Raw genomic sequence first — 11,410 nt, forward strand, 5'->3', positions numbered from 1 at the left:
TGAAAGAAAACACAGTTTCTGCAAAACTTTTTCTTTACGATACCTTTTATTCTCTGTTTTCCTCTGTGTTCCAAATCTCTCATCCAATCTCTGTTTGGCTTCTCTAGCTGCACCTCCCAGCATTCTTGTGGGTATGCCTGGTAAATCAAGTTTCTTTGCTGCTTTCATTCAAAATCAGAAAGAAAGATCAATTAACAAGACTAAAATCTACAGGCACAGAGAGATAGAGAGATAGAAAGAGTACCAGTAAAGAGGAAGAAGAAAGAGATTCATGGTTGCTAGTGTACAAACAGAAAGAAGAGCGTCTAGTGGAAGTATGAGAAGCTATGGAGAGGGTGAATCGGACCAAACTCCGCTCTGATGAAACCTTCTTCTTCGAGCACACTCTACTCCAGGAAGATTTCCGGCCATATCCCACAAAATTCTGGGAAACTAAACACCACGATGAACAACTCTGTTCCACAAACGGGTCACAGCTTGCAGAGTAAAAAGGATGGAAATATCATTTAGTTTTGTCTCAGTGATTACAAAAAGGAAAGGACAAAAATGGGCCCTTCGGAATTGACAGAAATTTCCACCTCCATGATTAGTTACATGTAGCTCTGCTTCTGTCTCTCTGTCTCTCTGTTTTTGTGTATAGAAACGTATGGTTTTGCAGAGAAGGAAAGGAAAACTCAAGAGAGAGAATTTATAAGGGGGAAAGTTCGGTGCCAGTCACAAGCAGGCATCCACCCAAAAGCTGAAACAGTAAAAAAAAAAAAACCTTAATATGTTCATTACATGTGAATGGATTTGATTAGAGTATACATAGGGGGACCAGATTTGGGTATTAAAATGGGGTTATGAGGATGAAAGGGAAATGCATATAAATGAAATGGGGATAGTGAGAGGAACAGATAACTGAAGAAGGAAGGAAGAAGGTAGGTGCAAAGTGCAGAGATGGAAGAGAAACAAAAGTTGTTTGGGAAAGAAATTGACTTATAAACCATGTGTCACCTCACAATTATCGCAAATATTTGGTACATTCCTTTTTTCCCCTACCTTCAGAGTCTTTCAAGTCATTTTAAATGCAAGACTAATTTTTATTAATTAATGTTAAAACCTTTTCAATAAACATGTTTTTGAAAATTAGAACTTGTGTTCTCCTCATCAACTAATAGCTTATTGTAGGTATATTACCTTTTGAATAAGTTGAATGGTAAGCAAATCAATGTCCCATAAATAACGTTTTGAACAAGTTTAAAAAAGATTGGTCTAGGTGTCGAGGATACAACTCATATCTCATATATGATAGTCTTAAATCCTACTATTAAATATAAGGACATTGTTGATGAGCAGTTTATAAATATTTTTGCGAGTGTTTTTTTAATCTTGAGACATGTTTTAACCACAGCAAGCTATCAAGACAAAACCCATCAAAATTATTTTTTATTAAAAAAATTTAATTCGGATATAACCCCGTTGAATTTAAATTGGTTAATGGGCAGGATTTAATATACTGATCTGTCATTTCCAACTATGCGTTGTAAGATTATTAGAAACCCTATCAGTAAGCGTTTCTTATGAATTAGCTGGGGCTAATTTTTTTGGAAAAAAAATGAGAGGAATTTAACTTTTAATTAAGCTAGTATCTCATTTTACATTTTCAATCAACTGAACTAACATGAAGTGATTGGCTTTTTATTTACATATAATTATTAGGGATGGTTATAAGGCTCCACTAGTTGTTAAGGATGGGTATGAAGAAAAGGTGGATGGACAATGGAGATATGAGAAGAAAACAAAACTACTTTGACATTATTGAAGATATTAAGCTTTTTGGGGTCTTTGGGGTTTATACTATTTTGTCAGCAGGCGAATGGACAAATCTTATACCGCTCATGTCCCACCAACTTGGAACGGTATAAAATGAATTCTTATACGGTGAATGATGTGGCCATTTTCTCCCTACCTAGTAGTTGTTTGTTTGTTTTATTTATATTGATTATATTATTATTAATAATATCATATCTGCAAAACTTAAAATTATATTTCAGGCCTCATTGACGTAAGGCCCGGATTGTTAATCCAGAATCACACTACTTGTTAAATGGGCCGACATTGATTTCTAGATTGGGCCACAATAAGCCATTACCCACCAAACTCATGTTTCATGTTGTTCCTGTTTGAATGCTTTAACTTATTTAGTAACCTACTAACAAATGTTGGTCAAAGTGAAGGGACTTGAGTACTTTAAATATCATATCCTGAATTCGATACTTGAGGTAGTGTGTATGGAACAAATATTATTAAGAAGGGCTCCCGCTACGACACCTGACAGTATCCGAGAGATTAGTCTCTCACCGTTCGAGTGGGAGGATACTCTAAGTAACAAAAAAAAACCTATTCAATAACCTTTGTTTAATATTTGATAATGTCTAAAACTCATTCAATAACTTTTGTTTAATATTTGATAATGTCTTGAACAGGGTTACTTCTAACAATATAAAAAGATAGTATAAAAAAATAAAATTTGTGTAGAGGAAAGATATATAAAACTATACCAAGGACAATTAATAAATACTTTTTCTTTTTTTCTTTTTTCTTTTTTTGGTGAAGATTAATAAATACTTTTTCTAAGCCTACACCAAGGTATTGACAACGACCCAAAGAACAGTTTACCCACTCTTAATGGTCAAAGTGACTCCTTTCATTTTAGTTATTTTTCATGTTTTCTTATTTGTTACTATTAAAAAACATGAATACTTGTAAATCATTTTACTCAGCATTTAGCGGAAGAAAGAACTTTTTAACGACTTAATCACATGTAAATTAAAAAAAATGTGTTTATAAAATTTTTTTGATAAAATTTTAAAAATTAGCATATCGTGGGGGGAAAGTAAAAACAGTAAAACACCTCAAACTCAAACGTTACAGACAGGGGAGAAGGTGAACATAAGAAGCCGCAGAAAATGCTAAAATAGCAGCAACAACTGATCGGACGATATTACCCCTCTGCAGAAACCACTGGTTCAGATGCACTCTGGGCCGCTCTTCTCCTGGACCCCACCCCGCAATCTTCGCGTCCTTTTCTGTTATTTGCCATTACGCTCTCGGTGCGAGGCTTCCCAGGGTTCTTCCAATTCTCGCATTCATGGCGGATCACGATCACGATCTCTCGCCTCTCTCTCGTAAGAACAAAGTCAGGTCCTCCTTTTGCTTGCCGCGTTATTGCTGCTTTCACCACAACACGGCCGCCAAGTCCAGGACGATTGGGAACTCGGCGCACTCCAAGGGCAAGTGCTGCGACTTCATCACGCGAATCGGGGCGCGCCACGGTCGCCGCCACTCCACCGATTTCCATTACGATGCTCTCAGCTACGCGATGAATTTTGAAGACGATTCCGCCAGTAACGACGGGAGGTACGTCGGTGACTTAATAAGGCGTGATTTCGCAGCGAGGTTGCCGTCGTCGCCATCATCCATGAGGATGTCGTCGAATTCATCGAGGTCCGGGGAACTCGCCGCATTTAGTTGATCTCGAATGAGGCAGTGGCGCATCGGAAAAATTAGCGAGAGGTTGGTGGCGGAGACCGCCGGAGCTAAGAAGACGTGAAGTTCTGCACACGGCGGGGATGGAATAATTTCTGTGATGCTTCGTCCTCTTGGTTTTTTTGTTGGTATGATTTTGTACAGAACATCAGACCGTAGCAAGATGCTCACTAATTCATGCAGCATGAAGGGTTTGATTTGGGCCAGCTAGCCTGGAGTTCCCCAGTTCTTTTATTCCTAAAAATTGGAGGAGGAATCAATAGAAAGCTGGTTTAGTTAATAAAAATCCATTTTAGGGCCATCGGATTTTTTATGGGCCCACTTATTCTGGTGAAATATCTTGTTCAAGCATGAAAAAATCATTAGATCATATTTGATTTACTATTACCAGAATTACTTTAAACTTAAATTGTTAAATTGGAGGATACCTCTACGCAGGGGGAAAAAAATCATTGAAACCAATAAAGAGTGGATCTAGTAGGGGGGAAAAAAAACTAATCCTTTATGAGATGACAAACTAATGTTGATGCCCACATAAATTCTGTCCCATAAGAGAACATTTTTGTGTTAGAGAATTGAAGCTTTTTTTGGTAATTGATCAGGTTTAAATGATCAATCTTACTTAAGGAGAATTAATTAATTAATAAAAATAGATAGAGATGTAGATTGATTTTTTTATCATAACTTCGAATTCATTATATCTTTAGGGTTTGAATCAGGTAAAAAAAAAAAATTTAAGGAGAACACTAGTGTTATTTTTGTACTAGAAACTCGCAAAGATAACTGGATGTTGGGTCTTTCTTTTTTAATTGCACGCATACAAACATACTAACATCACAATCAAATCTCAAATCTTAAGCATGACAAGTCGTACTGTCATTAGAGCAACTTGATGTTGGGTCTTCAGGCAGAGAAGTAAATAGATGGTGGGTCTTGAGTCTACAAAGAACAGAATGAGAAATGTTGAGACCAAAGTCTTCGTCGTTGCAAGCATACCAGACAGCATTAAGTCACCGCGTACGAACAAATCCCAAATGGCTTGTCATTGTGTTGTGGGTACGTATCCCGCCTCTAAAGGTTACCGCGTTCCTCGTCAGCCGCCTTATTCCGGTTCAACATCTTCCAAGTCTCCAATCTTCATTCCACTCCCTCCATAATTATTTTATTTACCAAGCTATGAAAAGAGGGAAAAAAAATTGAAAAGATGGGGAATTATTAGTTCAAACAATTATAGACAATCAAACAGGTCAAGAATGATACGCCCAATAACACAAGATAAATAATTTCTATCCCTGTCATTTATCACACCCACATATAAATCACTTTAATATATATTGGCCTATATGTATATATATTTATATGTCGCGTACGAAGATAAGGTTGAATGTGGAACTTTCTTCTTCAACAAGCAGTGCCGTAGCACACGATATAATCCATAAAATTCAAAACAAGGCCCCTCTACGCATCTCCAGACTGTGAAGCCAAAGATCTTTCTTCGAACCCTTCCCATTTCAACCAATTATTCAACTTCCATCCTTCTTCCTCATCACCTTTCATATTTCCACATAAGTGTTCCTTCTCTTATATATAAACAATAATACAACCCTCCGGAAACCAGTCTCCTTCAATTCAATAATGATGCCTTCCATGGCTTCTCTCGAAGGCCAGCCCCTCGTGCAACACCACGACGACGACGTCCATCAGCATCTCCGGGAGCTCGACGATACAACAACCTCCTGGTGCGGCGGATGCTTTCGGATTTTCGGATTCGGACGGTCGCGGGGAAGCTCCGACGGCGGCTGCGGAGGAGATCAGAGTGAGTCTTGGGTTGGGGAGAAGTTGAAAAAGGTGAAGGAATTCTCAGAGGTGATCGCAGGTCCCAAGTGGAAGACATTCATAAGGAAGATAAGTATGTATTTCAATGGCAGGAGACAAAATCCCAGGTTTCATTACGATCAGCAGAGTTATGATCTCAACTTCAACAATAGTGACGATGATGATTTAGACATGCCTCCTAGTTTCTCTGCTAGGTTCACTGTTCCTCGTCCTCAACCTGAATCCTACTCCTCATGAATATGTTTCTCCTCTGTGATTTTGATGATCATGTTCCTCATTCATCGTCGTCCCCTCCTTGATTTGCTGTCTTATCGCTTTTCTTTCAGAATACATTCATTGTTTGATGTACAAAGTCTTAAGCTTTTCGCCATTTTCATGAGCTTATTAAGCGAGAGAGGGATTTTTATTAGGTTTCCAGAGGTTACGAAAATACCTTGATAAAGTCAAAGCTGATCAGGAAACCAAACATGACGTGCTCATTAAAAGAACATTATTTTAAAAAGTTAATAATTAAAATGGAATATTTATTTATACTGGGCAGTTAGTAGTGGTTGTATTCGAACATTATGAGAGGTATATTCTTATCTTATCATACGCCAAACAATAATCAAAGAAAAGTGGTGAGAAAAGTCATCAAGTATCTGGTGGGTTTTCGAGGATTCCAGATGGGGGCAAAAAAAAAAAAGGGTGTTCAAATCAATGGAAATTTGAAGTCAGAGTTGGCTTTGTTTGAATGAAAGAGATATATCAGTTGGAAAGTTTTTGCAAATTGCATCATTATTACAGGGTTATATATTCTTTTTCCTCTCTCAAACGACAACAAAGGAAACTTGGAAACAACTTGCTAAACTCTTGGTTTTATACCTTCTCTTCCAAATCTACCAAACATGACTTGCAAGTTAATCCTTAAAAATGTTAAAAATTATCACAGATGTACTAGTGATGATATATATATATGTAGAATAAGACACACCTTAATTATATATATAATGATCTTAGCTTTGTAATATTGTTATTGTAATATTTTTATAGCTCAATATAAAAACAGATTGTTAATTTGGGTAACGAATTAGTGTGAGCAATATATATAATATTGCAAAAGTATTGGCTGTTTACTACAAAACTTCAAAATAATGGGTTAGCCTTCACACCCTCTTTGGCGTTGCAGTGATTTTATTTATTTGAGTCATGAATTCAGATAAACCCATTAATTAATTGGAAAGAAAAATCATTTTCCTGTTTTCTGAAAGATTTAACATCCTCATTTATCATTTAATTCCCTAAAACTTTATTTCCCGTCTTCAAATGGCGATAATTGTGAGAGTTAACAACTAATTAATTGGATGTGGATGGTTTTGGCAAGACAAGAATATCACTGTCAATCACTTCCATATATGACTATTGAAACGCAGTACGATCATTTTTAACACGAAATTAATTACAAATAGTTAAAATCTGTGGTGAACAATATCGCGCATTTATTTCCTTTCTCAGCACCAAATTAGTAAAATTGCCCTCTAACAATACAATATATAGGCGTAAATTGATGAAGTAAATTATAGTCTCTCTTTTCCTTTTTTTTTTTTTTTCAAATGTCACGTGTAATAATAATACAGTGAAAATATATAGGTATCAGCACGTGCTTATATAGGTATCAGCATGCTTCATAGATCGACTCGATACCCACTGAATGGAATAGAATGTGCAAGCTTCAAACCATATATATATCAGGTATCGACCATCAGCCTCATATACAACATCAATACTAAGTTTTAGTTCGATCGTTTCCAGAATCATGCCTCCATTGCTTCAGGTTCTTGCTGCTGACTGCTAAATCTTCGATCCTATGAATCCCATTGAAGAATCCCAATAGTTTTGTGCAGTGTTCAAAATATTCATATCATCAATCACTCCTTCACATAAAGCTCTGGTTACTGGTTTCTCCTGCATTACTACTATCCAGATAACACATTCAGAAAACTGAACACAAGAATCTGATATAGGTAACTTCAAGCTTTTGGATACTAGTAAGTTTACCTCTTGCGCTTGCTTTTAGAGGAGGTAGATGATGAAGGATTCGTATGCCAATTCCTTTTCCTTTGATTAATAAACCAGTTATTTATTTGCTTTAGTTGTAAGCCGGTTTCCTGCACCAGCCTTGCCTTGTCTTCCTCCTATATATGTATATATAACAAACAGTATGATCAAGCTCATTATTACTGACACACACACACACACACATCATGCATGTGAAAGCGGATGAGAGCTTACAGTAGGATAAGGCCATTTAGAATGTGATTGCCACCAAGATTTCAAAAGCGAGGTTGTGTCACCCGGCAGCTTCCCCGCACGCCTCTTTCTCAGAATCTCTTCTCGTATATCCACAATCTTCTCCTTGTAACCCTAATTAGCGAAAATAAAGCATGTTCAGATAGATCTATCAAGTAAAGATTCTGTAATAAATATATCAGTTTGGCTATGTGTGTTATTTAAAGATAGAATCAAGCTCTGACACTGATTTTAATGAGACATTAATTCTGGAAGAGTGTGTGTGTGTGTGTATTACCTGCTTTAATTCATGCTTCAATTCTTGTCTCACACGCTCCATCAAAGATCTTTCACTTTCAGTGGGAACAAGAGGACCAAATCCTAGGCTGTCAGCACCATCAAGGCCACCTTCGTATAGGTTAGCATTGCTCTCTACCTGCTCATCTTCATCGTCCGACATTGTTGCTCCTGTCCCTTCTCCTGGAGACACACCTGTTTCATGCGCCATATATAACCATGTATATGTCACACTTAGGGTTTTCAGTCTTCAAGATCTAACATGTGGAGAAAATATTTTAAAACTTTTCTCAACTATGATATTTAACGCCAGTACTATAAATAGTTAAGAATTGACTAATTCCTTCATCACAGCCTATTTAATGTAAAGATTGAATCTTCACCGTCACACGTAATGCAAGATCACGTAAATGATTCAATCGAGGTGGGTGATCAGAGATTATAAGGCTAGTCTACTAAAGAGCGTAAAAAGTTTTTAGGAAAACAGATAATTAAGATTTCTTTATTATCCCAAGGTAATTCTCTTCAGTTTATAAAATGATCAGGCATGCTGCCAAAATTTCTATACCAGTGCATATATACGCAGTAACGATGTAACTTTCATCCAAGGCCTGGTTTCGAAAGATTAAGATATATAAAAGGATGGGCTTTGAGAAATGATTTGATTATATATGTACACACACAGAGATATGTGAACAAGTTACATGAACTTGTTTTAAATTTAAGCCTAACGAGCATAAATATATATATATGAGGGGAAAGAAAAGGAGTAGGATTATTTATATCTTCAGCTCATGAACAAAGTCATTGTTTACAAGGGATAAGGATTAAAAAATCATATATGATAAGATATTTAATTATTAAATTACTCAAATATGCTTTAGACAATATGATTATAGCCATTATTAAAAGAGCAATATTTTATGCTTGAGCACAATGAAGCAGATCCCACTCCGTTCGAAATAGTCAGAATCTAACATGACCATAAATATCAAGTGGTTTGCTACTTTAAAGAGAAAAAAGGGTCATATTGTGATTATGATGAGAAATTACCAGTCAAGCCTTGAAGAGATTGCTCAAGCTCCCAACAAGCCATGACAGCTTCCATGGCATGAACTCGGACATGTTGTTGCAGTTGTTCTTTGAAAGCACAGAGCAATAGAACATAATGTGTCTGCTCAATAAAAGACAAAAGGCTTAAATTGGAAATGAGAAATTAAAAAAAAAAAAAAGGAACAGGTTTCATCTTGAAAAGCAGTTAAGACAACTGGGAAACCCGAGGATTTCTGATCCCAATGTAGCAAACTCAATAAATGCATAACCCAGCTAGCTACCTAGCTCATGCATACAATGCAACAGTAAAAAAAATGCCAAAACAAAGAAGATGCCAACTCACTTTTTCATCACCCTCAATAATTCCAAGGATTTAATCAACTTTGTTAGAATTGTTTTGACATTTTCTCGCTCTCTGATCAATGTCTGGAGGCTGAGGATTGTAAAGTTTCGAACTTGAGAATTATTTTAACCCAAAAAAAGGTATATTGTTTTGCGTATTTGATTAGGAGAGCCTACCTAAAGATAGGCCATTCAGGCTGATGGACAGATTCCCTATTTGCCACTCGCTGCAGGAGCAGGACAGATACTGTGAACAGTTGGTACAGAATCACTAAAGGTCCCATGCCCTCATTATTGTACTTTGGGCATGCCTCAAAGAAACGTACATTTGGGAGGGAAAGTGTCAAGCAAATTTTGGTGTGTGAGATACAGATTAGAGAGAGAGAGAGAGAGCGCTTCAAAATGTTCATTAATGGTATGTGATTCTTCATCCCAGAACTCATTCTTCAAGAATTGAAACTACTGAACTCTCAGCAAAAAGAAGAACAAGAACAAGGAGAAGAAGAAATGAACTGAGCCATCGATCGAAGAACATGTGCGACGATTACGAGACACATTAACAGAAAGAATTCACAAACCACTCCAAAACTGTGCGTAATTAATAATTTCATAGATGGATATATCAGATTCACAAGTTCACTACCACGAACTAAAATATAAAGGATAAACACTTTCCCTGAGTAAAATAGACTAAAGGAAGGTCTGAAATTAGCGGAATAAGGGGGAAAAAATCAGGAAAACAAGCTTCACAAGAATGGTCATTTATATTTTTTTATTGAATAAACCATGCTTCACAATGCATCACCAATCGGTAGACACAATCATGATACGCCCAAGAAGCAAAAACACTGTACGGATAAAAGAACAACAATATGTCACACAAACATCGTTAATTTCTTCATCTCCAGGCTATGGATTAAGAAAACGCGGTAGCGAATAGACAGGAAGGAAGAGAGAAGGAGAGAGAAACGAACCATGAACTGGTCAAGCTCCTTCTCATCAATAACGCCATGTCCAAGTCCAGAGTATTTCTCAAGCACGCGCTGTGACTGTTGAAGCTGAGCGTCGATCCTAGGAAGCTGGTCCACCGGAGTGGCAATCCTTAAACACGACACATGAGCCGACAAGAGCTGGTCGTAAAGGGGGTGTCCCAAAATGTCAGCTTTGTACTCCGCCAAATCCTCAGATTCACAATTGCCGTCGCCCCGGCTCCGATCGCCGCCGTCTCGATCGTTGCTCCTCTCCGACGAAGGTATCATACTCCCCCGAACATCATCGGCCGAGTCAGACTGCAAGTGGAGAAAATTCTGCTGCCGGAGAGACGACCCAGCGCTATTCACCAGCCACGTCGGGGCCGGACCTCCCCCGGCGCCGGCTGAGAACGGCATCATCCGCTGCATGTCCCTGCTTTGACTTAACTGTTGGTCATCCGTGAAAGGCTGAAAAGCCAGTTCTTGAGGCAAGTGGTCATGAAAAGCCATTTCGCATCAGCTCTTTTCCTCTGCCTTTGACTTCACGCTCACATTTTGATGGGTTTTTCTTCCATCAATCAAGAACACAGACACAAATAGAAAGTCAATAACTTTTTTTTTCTCGTGGCAAGAAATAAAAAGGACAGCGAAAGAAGACGAAAGAAAAGTATAGTCGTTGGGTCGCCGGACGGACCGGTGGAGAGACAAATCAGAGTGAGAGGGGAAGAAGAAGATGGATGAGATATCAGTTTTTAAAAGGAAAGAAGCAAGACGAAGACTTTGGGCACAAAAATCGATGGAGGGTAAGAGAATGATCCAACGGTGGGATTGATGATAACGTGGTGAGATTTGTGGTGCGAGCTTATTGGAGATTTTCTGCAAAATAAGACAAAGATTGATCAATGATGCGGGAAGCAGCTACGTGACATTAATCATTATAATAATCCTTTTTTCCTTTTGCCCTTTAATCACCATTTCCCATCCACAGTGTTTTACAGTGACGCGATCCTGTTCTTCTTCTACGCAGTACTGTTATGTTTTGAGAATACTTTCAACTTTAATAAATTGCTCTGTTTCTAGAAGTGAAGCTCTATGTGAATTGTCCGGGTGAA

General features: G+C 37.7%; 2 protein-coding genes and 1 pseudogene across 3 annotated transcripts; 1 reads left to right on the forward strand and 2 right to left on the reverse strand.

Annotated features, from left to right (window-relative positions):
• Positions 1 to 9: 9 nt before the first annotated feature.
• Positions 10 to 713, reverse strand: LOC114713524 (uncharacterized; annotated as a pseudogene).
• Positions 714 to 5,113: 4,400 nt separating this feature from the next.
• LOC114713523 (uncharacterized) lies at positions 5,114 to 5,737 on the forward strand. The gene has a single exon (XM_028898199.1). The coding sequence runs from the start codon at positions 5,167 to 5,169 to the stop codon at positions 5,602 to 5,604; it is 438 nt and encodes a 145-aa protein (XP_028754032.1). The 5' UTR covers positions 5,114 to 5,166; the 3' UTR covers positions 5,605 to 5,737.
• A 1,276-nt stretch (positions 5,738 to 7,013) lies between these two features.
• Positions 7,014 to 11,019, reverse strand: LOC114713522 (homeobox protein knotted-1-like 13). Of its 2 annotated transcripts, none has more exons than XM_028898197.1 (6): positions 10,302 to 11,019; positions 8,986 to 9,106; positions 7,934 to 8,127; positions 7,639 to 7,770; positions 7,405 to 7,541; positions 7,014 to 7,322 (listed from the first exon to the last, which is right to left on the reverse strand). In XM_028898197.1, the coding sequence occupies exons 1-6, from the start codon at positions 10,806 to 10,808 to the stop codon at positions 7,283 to 7,285; spliced, it is 1,131 nt and encodes a 376-aa protein (XP_028754030.1). In that variant the 5' UTR covers positions 10,809 to 11,019; the 3' UTR covers positions 7,014 to 7,282. The 2 variants fall into 2 exon arrangements, with proteins under 2 accessions (XP_028754030.1, XP_028754031.1); XM_028898198.1 differs by having other exon boundaries at positions 7,014 to 7,319; positions 10,302 to 10,808.
• Between the last annotated feature and the right edge of the window lie 391 nt (positions 11,020 to 11,410).

Source organism: Neltuma alba, unplaced genomic scaffold (genome assembly GCF_004799145.2).
Source record: "Neltuma alba isolate B1F8T4 unplaced genomic scaffold, ASM479914v2 tig00011430_pilon, whole genome shotgun sequence".
NCBI lineage: Eukaryota > Viridiplantae > Streptophyta > Magnoliopsida > Fabales > Fabaceae > Neltuma > Neltuma alba.